The following is a 21,835-nucleotide window of genomic DNA, read 5'->3' as shown; positions in this document are numbered from 1 at the left end:
GCCTGATGTCATTCACTCCCGCGTGCAGCACAACAGCTCCGACGCGCTCGTCACCGTTCAGGATCTCGGGAACCTGTGCGGCGACATCAAGAACACAGGCACCAGGAAAGCAGTGAGTGCGCACCGTACCCTTACCTGAGGTAGCACGGACATGACGGACCATGGAACTGCCGATGATCACAGCGTCGTCGCGTTCCGACTCGCGAAGGGGGGAGAAGCGGTTCCGGGTGGAGATCTCGAAGACCTGGAGGGGCGGTGAGGTTCTTGCTCTGGTCCTGGCTCGTGTCTTCCGCTGTGGGATCACCCAGGGTCCATGGTGTTGTGTCGGTGCCGGAGTGAATGATGCCAGAGATGATCGCGTCCTCCTGGGCAGAGAAACGCACGGAGTAGACGAAGTCGGAGTCAAAAAGTTACTAACCACTGAATTATGAGCATCGGCGTGTGACGTTTCAAGCGATGATCACCGATCCCGCAGCTCGGCTTGTTTCTCCAGCAGACCACGGATTTGTTTCTCCACCGATTCCAGCTCCAATCGTACCGAAATCAGCTCGAATGTGTCCTCACCTGCACTCAGAGGTAGACACACATACGATATGTTCGCCATTATAACAGATGAACAGTAAATTAGTAGTGATACTACCAATATCACTACTAATTTAGGACTGAAATGCTGGATATAACCTGTATCCTTTCAGTGAAACGGGTGTAAAATAAGACGGTCGGTAGGCGCGAGGCCACGTGTGAAATGCTAGCGGACTAAAGGCTAGTAGCCGAGATTCGCAAAGTTGGATCTAAGTAGCGATATCAAAGTAATCCGATTACTTTTATAAGGAATAGTAACGAGGATAAGTTCCCATGATATAAAAATAGAAAGTGCTTGTTTATAAATGAGTTGAAAATAAGAAAATCAAGGATTAATGAATCGATTCAACGGAGCTCGAAAAAAAAGCTCTGTCACATAATATAGAACATTATACATTCCTATAATTAAAATCAGTTAAATGATTATTAGGCTCCATAGATTAGGTCAGCCGAACAGGGAACACTTCCTATAACATCTGATGTACTCGTTACATCATAAGAAGAATGGCATCTACGCTAATGTTAGTCTTTCTGCTTATTCCGAGGTTTACTGTAATCAGCTGGATCTGGGCTGTATCCAGTTCAGATGGTGGAAAGCTATGTGTTTCAGAGTGGGTCGAGGAGGTACTGAAGATTTAATATCTCCCACGTGAGTGTAACAAATGGAGTGAGGCCTCTAAACAGCCCTATCGGGTGGGTGAATTGCAGTGCCATTGCTTTATGGATACACATTGATTTATGGCTGTGGAATTGAAGTGAACACGAGGGTGGTGTGCTTTTGCTGAGAAGTGGCCCCAGCCCATGCTTGCACGTTTGTGGAAAGTTGTTACTATATCTGTTCTCCATCAGAAGTCTAGAGTACTTTGTACTGTGAAGAATCCTTACTCGTTCTACTTACTGTTTGAGTCTGGAAGTATGCAGCATTGATGGTGAAGTAAGCTTTTAAACCACTGTCTCACTACTGTGAACCGAAGAGAGTACTTTGTACTGTGAAGAATCCTTACTCGTTCTACTTACTGTCTGAGTCTGGAAGTATGCAGCGTTGCTGGTGAAGTAAGCTTTCAAACCACTGTCTCACTATCGTGAACCAAAGAAAATACTTTGTATTGTGAAGATCCTTACCTGTTCTCCTTACTGTCTGAGTCTGGAAGTATGCAGCATCGCTGGTGAAGTAAGCTTGTATTTGTATTTGTATTTGTATAGTCCACTGGAAGCCTCAGTACCAAAACAAATTCCTTGTGTGTGCAAGCACACTTGGCAATAAAGCTCTTTCTGATTCTGATTCTAAATCCCCACTGGTGAGGCGACCCCCAGTCGAGAGCGGTACCGTCCGATACCACCCACTCTCTATGCCGAAGTCCGTACCCTACTGAAAGGAATGCTGGAAAGAGGGGTAGTCCGAGAGAGTAGTAGTCCGTGGGCATCACCAATTGTCCTGGTCCAAAGAAAACAGGAGCTTGGAGATTCTGTGTTGACTATCGCAAGCTGAACCGCGTCACGAAGAAAGATGCATTCCCGTTGCCGCGGATTGAGGACTCGCTTACTAGTCTCACCCAGGCAGCATGGTACTCAACCTTGGACCTGGCGAGTGGGTATTGACAGGCACAAGTGGACGACCGGGACAGAGAGAAGACCGCCTTCACCACCCCGTTTGGGCTATTTGTATGGGACCGTATGCCATTCGGGTTGTGCAACGCCCCAGCAACCTTCCAACGCTTGATGCAACGCTGTTTAGGGGGACAACTGGTTGATTCAACATTAGTTTACCTGGATGATGTAATTGTCTTTTCTCCCGACTTTCACGCACACCTGCATCATCTGGAGGAAGTATTCCGGGCTATGGAAACGTATGGGCTGAAGCTCAGGCCAGGAAAATGGCAATTACTGCGGAAAGAAGTGCAGTTCCTGGGACATCGGGTTGGTGCTACCGGCATTTCCCCCGATCCAGAGAAAGTGGCAGCGGTACAAGGATGGGAACCGCCCCGGACCGTGAGACAGGTGCGGTCGTTTCTAGGGTTCGTCGGGTACTATCGACGATTCATCAAGGGATTCTCAGGACTCGCTAAACCCCTCAATCAACTCCTCGCGGGCACTGGGCACGCCCGGGGGAGGAAATCTCCATCGATACATTGGGACTCGGCCTGCGAGACGGCTTTCCAGAACCTCAAACAGGAGCTGTTGAGGGCTCCCATCTTAGCCTACGCAGACTTCACCCAGCCATTCCTTTTGTATACGGATGCCAGCAATGCAGGCTTGGGGCCGTGTTGGCCCAAGAACAACAAGGAGTAGAGAGGGTGATTGCATACGCAAGTCGAAGCTTACACCCCACAGAGCGGAATGCAGCAAATTATAGTTCCTTCAAGATAGAACTCCTAGCGATGAAGTGGGCCATGGCGGAAAAGTTCAAGGATTATTTGTGGGGAGCCAAGATAACTGTGATCATGGACAATAATCCCTTGGTACATTTGCAGACTGCTAAGTTGGGAGCGGTAGAACAATGTTGGGTGGCACAACTAGCCAATGTAGGCTGCAACAAGGGGATACAGAATAGGTCAAGTTGAGTCTTATCTCCGACAAGAACGCCTGCCGAGGGCCGAGGAAAGGCGAGCTCAGGCAGTGGGAGTACAACGACTCCTAAAGCAGTGGAAGAGGCTGCAATTGAGAGAAGGGGTAATCTGCCGGGCGGTACAAGCCCCCAGGACTCAAGAGATCAGGTGGTGGTACCGGAGGGTCAGGATGTGGAACTGTTGACAGCATACCACAGTCCTGCTGGCCATCAGGGCCAAGAGAGGACGCTGTCATTATTGAGGAGACATTTCCATTGGTTCGGAATGGAAAAGAGTGTAGAGGAGTTCGTTCAGGGCTCCCCACGGTGTACGTTGTTTAAGCGGAGGAAGGAGGTTCGAGCCCCACTGGTCCCCCTGCGGCCTAAGGCGCCCTTACACATCGTGGGCATTGACTTTTTGACTCTAGGTGGACCAATGGACAGATTCCAAAACATCTTAGTGATGACGGACCTCTTTACCAAGTATGCCTGGGCCGTCCCCACTTTAGACCAGACGGCAGCTACCACCGCTAGTGCCCTTTGGAAGGCCGTGATACAACCCTTCGGCTGCCCAGAGACCTTACACTCGGACCAGGGTGCAAATTTCGAATCTCGAGTTATCCAAGGCTGAGTCACCTCTACGGGTGTTGTAAGACCCATACAACGTCGTACCACCCTCAGGGCAACGGAGGTTGTGAAAGGTTTAACCAGACCCTGTTGGGGCTGTTAGGGACCTTGGAGAGCGAGCAACAGGGCCAGTGGGCCGAGAGCCTTCCCTCGCTGTTGCAGGCCTACAACAATAGTGTGCACAGTGTGACCGGGTATGCTCCATCTTACCTTATGTTTGGGCGCCACCTACACCTACAAGTAGATCTGCTCTTAGGAACCAAGACTGGAGAGAGGGAGTACAGTACCACCGACTGGGTAAACCGGCATCATGGCCAACTCCTGGATGCGTATCGACGCGTCTCAGAACATCTGAGCACAGCAGCAGCTAAAAACAAGCGACTATACGACAGGACTGCCCGTGAGGCCCCTTTGCTACCCGGAGAGCGAGTGCTGGTGAGAGACAACCGAGGCCCAGGGAAGGAGAAGCTCAGCGACCGTTGGGAGTCGATCCTGTATGTGGTAGAGCGACGACAAGGGCCAGAGGCCCCAGTTTACTCGGTACGACCCGAGGGAAAACCAGGACCAATACGGGTGCTTCACCGAAATTTGCTCCGACCATGTCCAAATTACCCGCAACCAGCGGCCGAGGCCCCAAGTGTACCGCCGGTCCAAGAGATGCCTACGGTAGGGTGGGCTGTGGTCCCGAGGGATCCCGAAGTTGAAGCCAGAGTGGCTCCGCCCTCGCCACCCCGACGATCTCAGCGGGACACCCGAGGACAGCCACCTGAGAGGTATGGTGAATGGCATTGAGGAACACCGGTTCTAGGGACTAGAACCGATTGGCAGGGGGGGATGTCACGGGTGCGAGCGGAACCCCTTGATGAGTCACGAGTTTCCCGAGGGAACGATTTGTGTGCGACACATTCCACTCTGGTTCCAGGTGTGGCAGAATCATTGCCCGGCCTGATTAACGCTAATGCACTACAGGTGCGAGAGAGAGAGAGGAGCGGCATTTACTAGGGCTGTTTGCTTCATAAGCCATAGATAAAAGGGCTATTGGGGGAGCGTCTATGGTCGCTGTTGGTGGGTCGTTGGTCCGTTGTTGGCCCCGTGCTGGTCTCGTGCTGTTCTGTGTTCTGTGGTTCTGGGTTTCTCGGAGCAGTGGTGGGCATAAGCTTATTCTGGGAAACCGTCTGGGTGTGGAAGCCGCCCATTGAAGCTGCTGGATCAGAGTGATCGTCTGTGGGAAATCTGCTGGACTGAGTTATCGATCGAATCTGCACTGAGAGGACAGAGAGAAAGATAAGTGAATTGATTTCATCTTGCGAACATTTAAACAGTTTGAAGAGGATGCAGTGAGTGTGGAACTGATTGTTGGAGAAGCTATGTGTTTCAGTTACCGTGTGAGTGAATTGCAGTGCTATTGCTTTATGGATACACATTGATTTATGGCTGTGGAATTGAAGTGAACACGAGTGTGTTGTGCTTTTGCTGAGAAGTGGCCCCAACCCATGCTTGCACGTTTGTGGAAAGTTGTTACTATATCTGTTCTCCATCAGAAGTCTAGAGTACTTTGTACTGTGAAGAATCCTTACTCGTTCTACTTACTGTTTGAGTCTGGAAGTATGCAGCATTGTTGGTGGAGTAAGCTTTTAAACCACTGTCTCACTACTGTGAACCGAAGAGAGTACTTTGTACTGTGCAGAATCCTTACTCGTTCTACTTACTGTCTGAGTCTGGAAGTATGCAGCGTTGCTGGTGAAGTAAGCTTTTAAACCACTGTCTCACTACTGTGAACCGACGAAAGTACTTTGTACTGTGAAGAATCCTTACCTGTTCCACTTACTGTCTGAGTCTGGAAGTATGCAGCGTTGCTGGTGAAGTAAACTTTTAAACCACTGTCTCACTATCGTGAACCGAAGAAAATACTTTGTATTGTGAAGATCCTTACCTGTTCTCCTTACTGTCTGAGTCTGGAAGTATGCAGCGTTGCTGGTGAAGTAAGCTTTTAAACCACTGTCTCACTACTGTGAACCGACGAAAGTACTTTGTACTGTGAAGAATCCTTACCTGTTCCACTTACTGTCCGAGTCTGGAAGTATGCAGCATCGCTGGTGAAAGAAGCTTTTTAAATCATTGTCTCATTCCTGTGCACTGACGAAAATACTTTGTATTGTTAAGAATCCTTACCTGTCTACTTACCTTCTGAGCCCCGAAGTGTGCAGCTATCGCTGGAAAAGGAGTGCTTACCTGGTTACTTGCCTTCTGAGCCCCGAAGTGTGCAGCTATCGCTGGAAAAGGAGTGCTTACCTGGTTACTTACCTTCTGAGCCCCGAAGTGTGCAGCTATTGCTGGAAGAAGAGTGCTTACCTGTCTACTTACCTCCTGAGTTCCGAAGTGTGCAGTTATCGCTGGAAGAAGAGTGCTTACCTGTCTCTCTACCGTCGAGGCCGTGGAGTGTGTAACATCCCGGGGAAGGAGCCCTCGATCTGCCCAGCTGTTCCGGGGAGAAGGCCCAGCGACCGTTACCATCCTTTTCTTTACTTCCATAAATACAGTGCTTAATAAAGATTGTTATTCCTTGAAATTTTCCTTTGCCTCTGTCTGGTCCATTCCGTTGCGTACCTGTGGTGTTGGCTCCTCACGTTGGTGTCTGGAGTAAGGGGCGGTTGGTCATACGAGTCCGCCCCGGCCTGCACCGGTGACAGCAGCTCCTAGTTGGGTTGAGAATCTCACGATTCGATTCCATTACGTTCAGAGGGCTGCGATGCAATGCTAAAACAATTATCAATGCATCTTTTTTTGTGACTACTTGGTACTTTTAAAGCTAAGTATTTATAATTACCCATAAATAATTTACTTCCAATATCTTTTATTAATAAAACAGATGGAAGTGATTTGGCAAGTCAGCTGTAAAGTTACATTTTGCCAGCATATGTCCCAACATTGCAAAGAACCAACAGGAAAAGAAATGTGTGCCTGTACTAACAGCATACTTGTAGTCAATGAATACAAACTTCAGCATATTCTGAATCTCTAACATAAAATAATAGACTTCTAACAAACATCCTCCTGTTATGTGCAAGGAGCAATATAATCCTTCAGACAAAAAATAAACATTTTGCTGTAGCAAAATCACAAACAGCTTTCATACAAAAATATAGAATTATGTACCAGCTGCTTTCATACAAAAATAATGCTTGTGGACCTATGCATATTCTGAATAATTAGTTACAAAGCTCCTCTTATACACAAATAAACAATAAAGAGTCTAAGACTTATGACTTGAAATTGTTGCTGTATATCACAATCAAAAACAGCTTATACAAAAACGTAAATGAACATCGGCAGAGAGCACAGTCAAAATGTAACTTTTTGTGACTGGTATTGCACTGATACACACTGTGACTGTGGAGGGCAGTAAACCTACGTATAACATACATATACTATATCTGTTTACAGCATATTGATGTGAAAACAAAACAATACAGAAAGCATGCTCTCATACAAAAATAGAAAAAAGGCCACAATGAAATTATGCCAACTCCATATGTTAGCTTTTAAAGGTTCAGTCAGGGGACTTTTGAATATTACACCTCCCATGCCTCTCCCACTACCACCGAGCACCCTCCCATCGAGTTCGTGCTCTCTTCAGTGAGTGTATTTTGTAACGTGCGCGATGGGGGAGGGGGATCTGTGGCATGTGCACGAATTGTGATTGACAGTCAGATCTCACACAGCACTGCGCTGATTGGACTAGTCAAGTCAAGTCACACACATTTATATAGCGCTTTTAACAATGTAGATTGTTTCAAAGCAGTTTACAGAGATAAACATATAATTTAAGGTAACAGAGATGACAGAGACCAGAGACTAGATAACAGAGAACACAGACTAGAAGAACGGTGGAGCAGTGTCTTTTTGCTAAACAAATAACAGACCAGGTGGAGGTAGAAGCGCGGTTTTTATTCTAAAACCGGCTGATTTATGTTGTTCTGTCGGAGCATAGTGTCGGTTTCAGTGAATATGATCAAAAAAATCTTGGCGACTTCTTCTTCGATTTCGCCATAGAGGATTTCGCGCTCAGCCATCATGCGTCTCTGTTATGCGCACTCCACAGACTGTCCGGGCGCCGCACTTCCGCGCCTCACAGTTCCGCTTTTTGCGTTCCGTGAATATTACGTTATTAGATATATATATATATATATATATATATATATATATATATATATATATATATATATATATATATAACAAAATCGTTTTTTGACATTTGTGAATCGATTCAGAATCCTCCACGTCCGCATCGCGATGCATCTAAGAATCGAATTTCCCCCGATTTTTACAGAAAAGTAAATTGAGTCTCTTCCAAACGATTTGGTTTGTCATAAATTCTGTCATATTTCAGATAACATACATCTCAAAATTAAACGAATGCTAAGTGACTAACTAATACTAATTAAAACTAGTGTTCATAGAAGCATCGAATTAGAGAAAGTAACAAAAAATATTTATTCAAATCATACATCTTTTTTTCTAAATTAGAGTATATAGAACCATAGTGTATTGTATTTTTAAATACATATTCGAACCCACCATCTTAGATTCAAATTATCGTGGCGTTCCTTCCCTTCCCGCAAAAATTCCGTTTGGGCCTTAATTGAATCCTACTTATTGCAAAATGTTAATGACTTCTCTTAAAGGGAAAGTTCACCCAAAAAAAAAAACATTTCTGTTATTTACTCACCCCTATGTTGTTCTAACCCTGCATAAGTTTATTTCTTCTGCTAAACACAAAAGAAGATATTTTGAAGAATGTTGGTAACCAGACTATGGAAGTCAAAGGCCAGCATCAACTGTCTGGTTACAAACATTCTTCAAAATATCTTCTTTTTAGTTCAACAGAAGAATGAAACTCCTTTTGGAACAACTTAAGGGCGAGTAAATAATGACAGAATTTTCATTTTTGGGCGAACTAATGGTTTAAAAAAGAAAAAATCACCAGCGAACCTCAAATAAAGTTCTCCAAAAAAATAAATATGCCGTGGCAAACATTTTGACGAATCACACAGCCAATCAATTTATTATTTGGGTTAATACTTATTAATAAAGCACAATCTATCCAGTGTACTGAGGCCTCCTTGTTGATTGCCATTCAAAAAGTTCTTCGAGTCAATACTGCTGTCGATGTTATCTTTTTAATGTTGTGAAACATGGACAAGTAAAAGTGACACAGCTTAGCAGTTAGCAAATATCATCATAATCTGTTCCACAGGCCGATTGCCTCAGTGTGTGTGTACAGTCTCCCTCTAGTGCCCATAAAAAAATAAATGCATGTGTGCTTAATATAATATAGGTCCTAGTGGACAACTTTAAACTTAATATGTAAGGGATAATGTAAAGCGAGGCGGTTGTTATAGCGAATACAACCCCGACAGGCTGATCAGGACCCCGACACGAAGCGGAGCCGGAAGGGGTTGTATTCGCTATAGCATCCGCCTCGCTCTACATTATCCCTCTTATTACATGGCTACCTACCAAATAAATCAATAATTTGACACAAGGAATTGATTTAAAAAAGGAGTTTATTGATTTAAAAGTGATTGCATTGCTCCAGAGTGAACAGAACTGTGTCCATGGCAACACTCTGTTTTTCATGGCAAAAGTTAGTAGCGGTCTGTTATCAAGAAATAACAGACCGCATTATAGATTAGAATTCAACCAAGCCATGTAATAAGTAATATTTTACATGGGTAAAAATTGCCTTGAGAATATTTGATGGTTCCTTTCTAAACATATGGTCACATGACAAAAATAGATTATTTTGCTAGAATAGGCCTACACAGCCCACCCCCCACTCTCCTCTGTATGACCAAATAATCAAAGAAACCAGTGTTTATTATTATATTCTTTTATTGATTTGTAAAACATTTGACCAATATTACATGAATCAGGAACATGAATTTACAATTCTTCATGAAGAAAAAAAAAGAAGAGGGAAAAAAACAGGCATTTTTAACCGTTTCATGAATGGTCATATTCAACTGTTTTTTCCTGGTGAGCAGGCATACTACTGTTAGCCTGTAAACAGCTAGCATTTGCATTACAGTTTTCTTTATGGTACCCATTCACTCAGAGACAGAAGTGCTTCAGCACTTATGAGCCATTTAGTGCCACAAACTTTCTATTGATCTCCTGTCCTATGATGCTCAGACAGAAGAGAGGTAAAGAGCATGTCTCTCTTGATCAACTCTTTGTCAGTTGACTCTGTCATCAATTCCAATCCATCTTCTACTCCATTTTAGGATTGACCTGGTATGAGGTATTGACCATAGAGCGTATATATGCGAGGTAATGTTTGAGCATGTGTGATTTGCAGGGTAGATGATATCCACTGGACAGATCACCGTTTAAAAAGAGAAAAAGAGAGAAGGCCATGCTCTGTCATGTTTTGTGTAATTATTTTTTGCGGAGCAGCAAAATCCAACTGAGCAGTCAGAATAAAGAGGGGGAGGGGCCTGAGGATGGCCAACCAATCCCAGCAGCAACTGGACACTGTCAATCTTGGAAGTGACCACACCTTAACAGCTATCAGCTTTCTTGTGAACATGTACGTTTGTTGTGTCAGTCCGTGTTTGTGAATGTTTGAACATGTTGGAGAAAGCTACGGATACAAATACTGTACACACAGATAATAATAGTTTAAAAATAATCTGATAAAACAGCTGTTAAGGCGTCTTTGTTGTTAAGTGATATTCATACATGAGGTACTGGGTTGTCCATGTGAGCCACTGCACAGCAATAAATACAAATATGAATCATAAAAAAATACAAATCAAATGTGTCTGTTCCCCAGAGAGGTAGTTTGTTATGGTTACATTTTGGACTAGGAAAAGAGACCAACATCAATTTCATCTCTGTCTTTCTCATGTCTCACCATCATCACCGTCATGCATAATGTATATCTTGCAACGGTTTAAACATGACATGTCCTGGTTTGTCTGATATTAATTTATGGTAAGTGCTGCACGGATATTCTCACTCGTTCATCACGAAATCAGAACAAAACAAATAAGTGAATGATTACAAAAACGCTCAAAACTGGAAGATTGTTTTCCAGTTTAAAATTGAGTGTACACCCTCATCCCACAAAGTACTGAGCAGCTTAGTATAGAGAGAAGGCATGAACACGAGAAAATAGACTGTCGAAAGAGAGCAATAAAATAGGGAATATACATATACATATATATATATTCACCAGCACTGGGCAGGAGGTTAACATTCAATCGTACTTTCCTATATTTGTATACATACCCACACAACCATCTGCCCTGTGCCTCCACCTGTACAGATAACAGAATATCAAAACTAGTCTACAAGAAAATATTTTAATCTTTTACATTTGCAAAGTAATACTCATATATATATATATATATATATATATATATATATATATATATATATATATATATATATATATATATATAGCAAACCTTCCATATCATTAAATCTTAAGTGCCACGACTAAGTTATTTATTAGTAATGTACTAAGGAAATGATAACCTTTTCACTCACACATAAATTACCCATCTATCCTGGGCCGAAAATGTGACACCCAATCAAATATGAATATACTTGGTGTATAGGTTAATGCTATACATCGCCCTCGCTTAAAAAAAAACAAGCTTCCAGACACACACGCGCACTACGCTCGCCTCGCTGAGGAACCGCAGTTTCCAGGTAGTTAAATACAGCTTACATGATCATTAAATCGTCGACCCAGTTTCGACACCAAACTCACACCTACAGACAATCTTCATTAACAATGATTAACTCTCATACCACAGAAAAGGTTTTTCCTAATGACCCTGAGCCCTGACAGAAAAGTAGAAGATTCATACAAATCAGACTTGATTAAAAAAGAGATTGTGGAGAAAGTGGAGAGAACAAGATATATAAAGCAACAGAGATAGTGCTCTGTAAGTATCAGCCCTCTAATGCGACTCAGGGAGTCGACAGTCTCACAAATATCACGTTCAGCTATTATACACAGAGAAGAAAAGGACTCTTAAACACTTGAAAAGCATATTTAAAATGAATAACTGAACGACTAAGGCCAAGCTAAGGCAGCTGTGTTTGGTTTAGAGGACACAATGCAGGCAGTGGCAAGAGTGATATTAACACGACGCACAAAGACATGCAAAAACGTCTATACCATGGCCGACATGGTATTAGGTGTCTGTAATTACTGTTTAGATAATAACAACCAAGCATAAGAAAAGAATGTGCTGAGTTGTGTTATGCTGTAATTAGATTATGCTTTGAAGAACCTGCCTTTGCAAACAAATATCAAAAACACCCAGGTAGCATGTAAAACCGTAGTTACTGATGACAAACATTAAGATCATAAATTATCCAGCATGCTGCTATTAGAGTTACCCTAAAAAAGTGAGAACCAAACAATTCTTATTTTTCAGTAAAGTCATTCCTACTAGTGTTTGATGCGAAAAAACTAAAAATTATTTGTATCTCCCAAAACCTGTCAAGAAGATACCCGTGTCATATTTCAACCCAAAATAAAAAAAGTAATTACATTTTTTTTGCAATGTTACAATATTGTCAATAAATTTTTAAATTAAATTTCCAATTAATCATATTTATTAAGAACATTTTCTGACAAGTTTTAATTATTGTAATGTAAAAAAGTTATTAATAAAATACGAAGAAAAAAAGAAATGTTATTTAAAATGTTAAGCATGTATATTAGATAATTTTAATCTAGAGAATATATATTTATTTTCATATTGCAGTAATTAAAATTACATTTGGGGGGCTTATATTTTTTTTCTTTTGGCTTGAAATATGAGAACCTAGAACTTGTTTATTATAGCTTTGTAACTTGTGAAACGTATTATAAATTAAAAAGGAAAAAAAAAGATAAAAAGCATTCAGGATATTGAGGATTTCATGTGGAAAAACAAATGTGATGACTAAAGAAGAAAGGTTAATGCTTTGTTAGGGAAAAATGCAATTAGTTGGATTAATATGGTAAAAAACAATTAAAAGAAAAAAGTAAAAGAAAAAATGAATGATGGAATGCAAGAGCTGAGAAATATGTAAGCTATAGGATTTACAGTTGTGACTTCACAACGATGTAAAGAACAGAGGTAAAGCTTTCAGTTTTAAAAAAACATAATTCCTGTGTGTTTGCATAAACGCAGTTAGATTGTAGTCTTTACATATTGATTTATAGCCAGCCAGGGCTGCAGGGTCTCTCTGCTAGATTCTACCATAATCCACAAGCAGCACTTATATTAAACTCTATTTACACTAATCGAAAAAGGTAAGAATATAGATACCAAGTCCTATTTACAGGTTAGCTGCGTGGCAAGCGCTAATGCTGCACTAACCACTTTGCAAAGGCGTCAGATAATAGGCCAATCACAGCAGAGGCAAACATTAGAGAATACAGCCATTTAGTAGCAACCTATCAGAGCTCTGGAGGCAGAGGAAGGGTGCGGAGCTGCCGTTTAACTGGTTAAGTGGCTAGGCGAGGGGTGAGTTGGGTGAGCTGTGTGCTTGCATTAGTATTTTTAACCCTGTGCATTTAAAGGCAGAAGGTGAAGAGACAGGACATCAGCAGTAGTGGACAGCGCTTTTGGGACCATGCAGAGGTTTAGAACAGGACTGCACACTCACACACTCATCCTACACATGCAGTGTAATACTGTTGGCTATTGATAATACAGTAAAATATTACTGTATTGAGTTGCCACAGTGAAAAACACCATGACCATATTACATTCTTGTAAGAATGTACTCTTTACATACAACAAACAAGAGGAAACATCAATGGCACTCCCTTCTGAAAATGATGAGGGATACTCACACAAACACATTTCACTCACAAACTTCGTCCTGGAAACTGTATGCATTTTAAGGTGATTGTCCGTACATTCACTCCACACCTCTTCGGGTCACACCGTTTAACCCGCACATCTTGGATCTGACTCGGGTGAAGTAACTAGGTGACCTGTCCTCCGAACACTTCCAACACCAGAGGGGTCAGCTGCATGCTGTGTTCGGGCTGGAAAGAAAGGGAGCGGTACTGCTTGGAGTGCTCTTCGTTCAGGCTACGGAGGTCCGCCAGCTTCTGGATCATCTTAGCATAGAGCAGACGGCCCCCTGGGTGATGCGCTAGGATGTACGCCTGCAGGACCTCAGATAACCTGTCCTGCAACGCTTCCACTCGCACGTGGTCCTGCACCCCGGGCCGGTCTACGAGCACACAAACACAGACAAATGAGATTCCTGTTTGCAAGCATGGGCATGTTTTTAAGAAGTCTCAGTCTATCTAATGTTTAGTGTATTGGGAATAAACACTGACCTGGAGACAGCAGACAAATGCCCATCAGCAGCACATGTTCTTCCTCATGTAGGTTGAGCTTTTTTAAGCCCACCTGAAACTTCACCAGTGGCTCCAACAGCTCCAGAGTGTGTCCAGCTGCACCCCCAAACATACACAAAATCAGGATGATTTCATATGGCATAACCACGGGTGCTGTTCATCACAAACTAAGGACATTTTTTAAAATTTAATTATTATTTTTGAGAACCCAAATGTGACCCCCCCAACAATATAGCTATTGTTTTATAATTAATATTTAATTATTATTATTATTATTACATAATTACTATAATTATAATTAAAATAATATTTTGAAACAAACTTACAATACAATAAACAATAACTCCATAGCATTTATGATCACTTCTAATTCAATAATTAGTATAATTAATAATAACAATCATTATTAATATTAATCAATAATTTAAAAGCTAAATACGTCATAAATAAAACAAATAAAACAATAAACAATACTTTCATAGTTTCATAGCATATATTGGTATCATTGATGCTAAAATCTAATGTTAATTTGTACATATAAATTTCAAGGCAATGTATTATGAACTAATACGAATCCCTGTACAATAGTATGTTTATAAATTAACATAAACCTAGATTTAAAAAAACAAATGCTGTAAAAAATGTATTAATTGTTAGTCCATGATACCTAATGGTAATGAATTGTAAAGAGTAACTCAAGCTGCTTTTTGTGATGTTCCCCTGCTATATTTATTTTAAAAAAGAGATTGACTTATTTTGGTATTATTCAACAATACAAAGATTTGCATACATTTTCAAGTGTTTCAAAATAGTTTTTGCAGCCAGTGTAATTTTCTCCATGCATAACACTGGGATAAAAATATTTTAAAAATAACACATTTCACCTTTAACCTGCAATGCACTTTTAGAATCATAAGATTATATGCTAATGAGAAATAAAATACAGTAAAACTTTCTCTTCAAAATCAAGGAAAACTTAACATAACATGCAACTGTTCAGTGTTATTTTAGTATGATTACTTATTATTGTAGAATTTATGTTTTGGATTATCTTTTATAATATATATATTCATTCAAGTATTCATTTTAATTTTAGTAATTTTGTTTTGTGGTCTTTTCATTTTTATTATAGTTTTTAACATTTATATTTTGCTTCAACTTAGTTTTATTTAAATTTTAGTATATCAACTTCAATTTATTTTATTTTAGTTAGTTGTCAAGGCAACAATTTGTTTCAGTTTTTTTAAGTTTAAGTTATTCATGTAATATCTATATCTTTTGTTTCAGCTTTATTTCATTTAACAATAACAACACTGCAACCGTTGCATGTCAACGCAACTGTCTATCCATGTGAGCTTGAGTTTGTACCTTTTGTCACATCATTGACACAGTATTTAAAATCTGGTCCTCCACAGCTCCAACTCATGTCCTCTAGACTGAAAGACTGGTTAGACCTTAGCATGATCACTTCTATAGCACTGGACTTCAGCAAAGCAATCTGATCTTCAGCTGTCAGCTCTCTGAGACACACAAGAACAGACACAAACACGTCAAATGTTGGCTCATGCTGGATTCTGTGAATGGCAGATGTAGAGGGAGTGGGTGAATCCAGTTCAGATTACATGACACTCCTATGGTTACCATAGCAACCTGCGCTCCGTAATACATATGTATGTACGCACATTCTTAAGAAGCGGGGAAATACATGGACGTGCACAGAGGAAGGCAAGAAACATGTACTGAGAGTGACGGTTTAGAACAGGGGTCACCAATCTCGGTCCTGGAGGGCCGATGTCCTGCAGGGTTTAGCTCCAACCAGGTCCAACAAACCTGCCTGAAAGTTTCTATTATGCCTAGTGAGACCTTGATTAGCTGGTTCAGGCGTGTTTAATTGGGGTTGGAGCTAAACTCTGCAGGACAGCGGCCCTCCAGGACCGAGATTGGTGACCCATGGTTTAGAAGGTCAATCCTATGTTTATGTTCCTGAGAAAATCAAATGGATGACAGTCATGTCAACAATAACCTGTTGGGAAAACGGTGGAACTTTTCACAAATGAGCACCACTAAATGGATGAAAGGAATTTATACTGCAGGGCCGTTGAATGCTTGAATCTGATTGGTTGACAAAAGTACAATTACTTTCTGGTAAACGCACGGCTAAAGTAGTTCCAGGCAGGTCTTGACCGCATTAGAGTTCCATATCACTTCGCATAGTTGACTGTAATAACGGAAAATAGGATACAATTCATAACAAGAATAAACATGCAGCCCCATGCGCTTGATCTGCAATTTTCGATGTCTAACTTCACAATCAATGGAAACATGCAGTTTTAATAAATAAATTATAAAGCCCTATTTATAATCAATAGAAAATTAAACTGAATATATAAATAAATTGATAGTCCTGCTGCACTGGTGTAAGGATCCACTGGAGGCAAGTTGTCGAGAGAACCCATGTGCAGTTTATTTCAAAGAAGATCAAACATGAAACAAAAACATGGCGTGGCATGAAAAACTCAAAATCAAGACATGAACATGAACGTAGATTTACAAACAGTGGACAACAGGACAGACGATTAATCAATGACATGACACATGTCAGGATCACATGACGAAAAGGGAATCACATGACAGACATGGAACATGACATGAACAAACCAAAAGGTGACAGAGACCAGACCAAATCGTGACAGACCAGGCGGTGGACCAGGCAGTTCAGGTGGCCAGGGTGGACCAGGCAGGTCAGGTGGCCAAGGTGGACCAGGCAGTTCAGGTGGCCAGGGTGGACCAGGCAGTTCAGGCGGCCAGGGTGGACCAGGCAGTTCAGGCGGCCAGGGTGGACAAGGCAGTTCAGGTGGCCAGGGTGGACAAGGCAGTTCAGGTGGCCAGGGTGGAACAGGCAGTTCAGGTGGCCAGGGTGTAACAGGCAGTTCAGGTAGCCAGAGTGGAACAGGCAGTTCAGGTAGCCAGAGTGGAACAGACAGTTCAGGTAGCCAGGGTGGAACAGACAGTTCAGGTAGCCAGGGTGGAACAGACAGTTCAGGTAGCCAGGGTGGAACAGACAGTTCAGGTAGCCAGGGTGGAACAGACAGTTCAGGTAGCCAGGGTGGCCGCGCGGCCTACATGGTTCCATCAAGGGGCCTACTGCCCCAAATTTTCTTAGGGGCAGCTATGGGGTTATGGGCTGGAACAGACACCGGCTCAGGAACCGACACCGGCTCAGGAAGAACAGAAAATGGCTCAGGAGTAACAGACACCGGGGTGGCCATCTTGTCCGGGGACACTAGCTCGGCGGCGGCAATTTTGTCCGGGGACACTGGCATGGCGGTGGCCATCTAGTCCGGAGACACTGGCTCGGCGGTGGCCATCTTGTCCGGGGACACTGGCTCGGCGGTGGCCATCTTGTCCGGGGACACTGGCTCGGCGGTGGCCATCTTGTCCGGGGACACTGGCATGGCGGTGGCCATCTTGTCCGGAGACACTGGCTCGGCGGTGGCCATCTTGTCCGGGGACACTGGCTCGGCGGTGGCCATCTTGTCCGGGGACACTGGCTTGGCGGTGGCCATCTTGTCCGGGGACACTGGCTCGGCGGTGGCCATCTTGTCCGGGTACACTGGCTCGACGGTAGCCATCTTGTCCGGGGACACTGGCTCGGCGGTGGCCATCTTGTCCGGAGACACTGGCTCGGCGGTGGCTATCTTGTCCGGAGACTCTGGCTCGGCGGGACTGACGTGAAGTGCAGGCTCGGCAGGACTGACGTGAAGCAGCTCAGGCTTGGCAGGACTGACGTGAAGTGCAAGCTCGGGCAGGACTGAGGTGAAGATCAGGCTGATGAGGCTTGACGTGAAGAGTCTCAGACTTGGCAGGCATGACGTGAAGAGACCCTGGCTTGACAGGCATGATGTGAAGAGACTCTGGCTTGGTAGGCATGACGTGAACCGACCCAGGCTGAGAGGATACTGTGGGTTTGCGGTGTTCCTCATCCGCAAAACCCACAGTAAAAGTTGAGCCACTCAACAAAAGGGCATAGTCAATATATTCCTCTAGGGAAAAATGAATTTTCCCCCCAGGCATTTCGTAGGGCACGGGTTCGTCAATTCCAAACCTAAAAATGTATTTTAAAGCCACGTCATTAAAATCTACCTGGTAGCATAGTTCACAAAATTCCTCCACGTTTCCAGGGGACGATTCCCTTGGCGTAGATTTAGGAGGGCAACCGCGGCGTTCATAGTGGGTCAGTATTCTGTAAGGATCCACTGGAGGCAAGTTGTCGAGAGAACCCAAGGGCAGTTTATTTCAAAGAAGATCAAACATGAAACGAAAACATGGCGTGGCATGAAAAACTCAAAATCAAGACATGAACATGAACGTAGACTTACAAACAGTGGAAAACAGGAAACAATACTTGACAAAGACACGGCAAACATGAGGGCTTAAATACACAGACTAATGACAAGACAAGGGACACCTGTGAGCAATGAACAGACGATTAACCAATGACAAGACGCATGGCAGGATCACATGACAATAAGGGAATCACATGACAGACATGGAACATGACATGAACAAACCAAAACGTGACAAAGACAAGACCAAATCGTGACAACGGGTTTTCGTAATTATTGCAGATAATATAACAAATAAATACTTATTGTTAGGCCTACTTGTTAAAAGGGCTTTGTGTTTCATTTATTAGGCTAGTCTACTGTCAATAATAGAAAAAACGAATGAACGAATTAATAAAAAAAATTTAATTAATAAATAAATAATAACAATAATATTGACACACATGCCGTCTCATTATTGCAACATCTCTCTCTCTCTCTCTCTCTCTAATAACTGCATTAATAACTGCATAAAGTCGGGGACACACTTACAGTACTCTTAGGTCGGTTATGAATGTAATTTGATACTTATAACTGATCATGCCCCAACGGCGCGTTTAGTCTGTGTTCACAGTCGGTGTTTAAAATCTGCTACAGTCGATGGAAACAGTCAGTCTTAGAATGTTTCAGAGAGTCGTAAGTGTGTCCCATCATTAGTCTGCTATCAGTGGCTCAAACCACCGTTACTAACTCTAAAATGACGTTTTGGAATTAGCAACGGAGGCAAGGGATTAGATGCGTAAGAAATTAATCCTACATACAAGAGTGTTTTAATGACAAAAACTTGACCAACGTCTTGAAATACATCATCTAAACAATGTTTCGAGATGTGGTGTGAACTAGTATAAGTGGAATAATTGACTCCGGGCCATTGAATTATTAGAAAAATAATGCACATCCAAGGTGTAACGGCTACTCTGCTTCGCGACCGCATTACCACCTCGGGTATGCATTACTTTTCTAATAATTCAACGGCCTGTTGTCAATTATTCCTTATATAGAACACCCTTGCTCAGGGTCCACAAAAGATTTTAGTTCCAGGCCCTGTGAAATTAAGAACCAGCCCTTGCCATCAGGGACATCAGGGGATATCAGGGTTGTTCACCAATCAGTTGAATTGAGCAAGACAATTCAATTCTGAATTCAAACAAGACATAGAATTATAATTTAAATTCTAATTTAAAGAAGAATTAAATGAATTGAAAGTAATTAAAGAAAAATAGCTGCTTTAAATGTAGTTTTTAATAATACATAACAAAATTATGTATAAATTAAATAATACATAATTTAATAAATTCCTTTAGATTACTGTTGAATTTCTTAAAATTGCAATTCAGTAATTCCTCCTGCCATTTGAATTAAAATGAACTCATGAATTTACTTTACCTGAATCCAGGAATCATCTTAGCAAAGCCGATGACTTTTTGAATGCTGTAGGAAACCAGGTCAGCCAGGTGAGGAAGCATGGAAAGACTGGAGCCATCATCCTCCTTTGAGTCCGGACTAGAGCTTAAACCCTGCTCCTGATACATCATCAACAGATTACTCAGATTCATCTTACGATCTCCTGACTCTACAGATGAGGAGAAAGAGATTTTTTGGGGGGGGTTGAGAGAAAAAATAATTAATGCTTTGCTTCATCTAAGCAACCTTCAGCAACAATTCATGTAACAGGTACACTGACTGCAGTCTTCCGTTACTTTGCATGAAATAAAATTAATGATTCATTTTTGTTATTAATTATTCTTGTGGTGGGCCAGTGAAAATGTTGGTAGGGCATGTCAAAATCTGAATCAATGGGCCAAGAAAAAAAATAATGGACAGGCACACTATTTTTAAGATACTGGCTTATAACTGTATCTACTTTGCTGAATAACAGAAGCATTATCTCCCCCTTGTGTCTGTTCCAAAATCTGCCCAACACCTTATATAATACAGTCGGAAAACAAACAACTTCTGTTGTGAACGTTTAGTGAATTGTAAGGAAATCATGTGAAAAAAAAAACTACATTTCAGCAATTTTGTGCACATTTAATTTGCTGTCATAAAGTTGCATTATGTATTATGGACTGCACGATTATGAGAAAATCATAATTGTTGCTTTTTACCCTTGATATTGTAACTGTTTATTAATTTGGATTTTTTTGTTATTAAGATTTGTAATAAATTATTCAAAGCTTGCAATAAAATCATTGAAGACGTCTTTCCTGCACGTTTCCAGAGGTACACGTGACTGGTTGAGCCTGCAGCTCAGCACAAGCTCACTGACTGTCAGTGTACTGTGTTCTGCACTCTTGCAAACGCCTTCATGACAATAAACAAAGCTGTCAACAGGCAACACAGCCGAATAAATCTCTTACTTACATTTTCCCTATAGAGCAAACAATATCAACATATCTGAACAGCTGGAAAACAACGTTTTGATACAACATGAATAGATATAATTGTAATGCTGTCATTGACACTTTTCACAATGAATTAAATCAGTAGCATTTAAAAAATGTATCTGAATTGTATATCAAAAACAAATGTCAAGGGTTATTTAATACATTTTTCTAAAACCCAGAAAAATAAAATATATAAAAACTATGATAAAAAAAGTACTTGAATTTTGAGATGTACGATTATGGTCATACCAATTATGCCTAGTAGAGAATTTACAACAAATGTCATATTTAATGTTAAAAATACAACTTGCTGCTTCAAGGACAAGACACATATACATATATATATATATATATATATATATATATATATATATATATATATACACACTCACCTAAAGGATCATTAGGAACACCATACTAATACTGTGTTTGACCCCCTTTCGCCTTCAGAACTGCATTTTTACGTGGCATAGACTCAACAAGGTGCTGAAAGCATTCTTTAGAAATGTTGGCCCATATTGATAGGATAGCATCTTGCAGTTGATGGAGATTTGTGGGATGCACATCCAGGGCATGAAGCTCCCATTCCACCACATCCCAAAGATGCTCTATTGGGTTGAGATCTGGTGACTGTGGGGGCCATTTTAGTACAGTGAACTCAGTGTCATGTTCAAGAAACCAATTTGAAATGATACGAGCTTTGTGACATGGTGCATTATCATGCTGGAAGTAGCCATCAGAGGATGGGTACATGGTGGCCATAAAGGAATGGACATGGTCAGAAACAATGCTCAGGTTGGCCGTGGCATTTAAACTATGCCCAATTGGCACTAAGAGGCCTAAAGTGTGCCAAGAAAACATCCCCCAAACCATTACACCACCACCACCAGCCTGCACAGTGGTAACAAGGCATGATGGA

General features: G+C 41.8%; 1 protein-coding gene and 1 long non-coding RNA gene across 4 annotated transcripts in view; one reads left to right on the top strand and one right to left on the bottom strand.

The window, feature by feature from the left end:
* Nucleotides 1–1,515: 1,515 nt before the first annotated feature.
* On the top strand, nt 1,516–6,325 carry LOC143707204 (uncharacterized). The gene is made up of 2 exons (XR_013193103.1): nt 1,516–1,748; nt 5,918–6,325. It is a non-coding gene; the product is annotated as an uncharacterized LOC143707204 (long non-coding RNA).
* Nucleotides 6,326–9,631: 3,306 nt separating this feature from the next.
* vdrb (vitamin D receptor b) overlaps nt 9,632–21,835 on the bottom strand; it is a 28,117-nt gene continuing 15,913 nt past the window's right edge. For all 3 annotated transcript variants that reach the window (XM_077198412.1, XM_077198413.1, XM_077198414.1), the window contains exons 6-9: nt 19,916–20,102; nt 15,513–15,664; nt 14,124–14,240; nt 9,632–14,014 (exon numbers count right to left, since the gene is read on the bottom strand). In XM_077198412.1, coding sequence (XP_077054527.1) covers nt 13,761–14,014; nt 14,124–14,240; nt 15,513–15,664; nt 19,916–20,102 — 710 coding nt within the window. In that variant the 3' untranslated portion in view covers nt 9,632–13,760. The remainder of the gene's footprint in view (nt 14,015–14,123; nt 14,241–15,512; nt 15,665–19,915; nt 20,103–21,835) is intronic.

The sequence above is a fragment of the Siphateles boraxobius genome, unplaced genomic scaffold (genome assembly GCF_051911475.1).
Source record: "Siphateles boraxobius isolate OS27281-9 unplaced genomic scaffold, OSU_SipBor_1 41, whole genome shotgun sequence".
Lineage (NCBI taxonomy): Eukaryota > Metazoa > Chordata > Actinopteri > Cypriniformes > Leuciscidae > Siphateles > Siphateles boraxobius.
The sequence above is the reverse complement of the archived record's forward strand: the minus strand, read 5'-3'. Positions and strand labels throughout refer to the sequence as shown.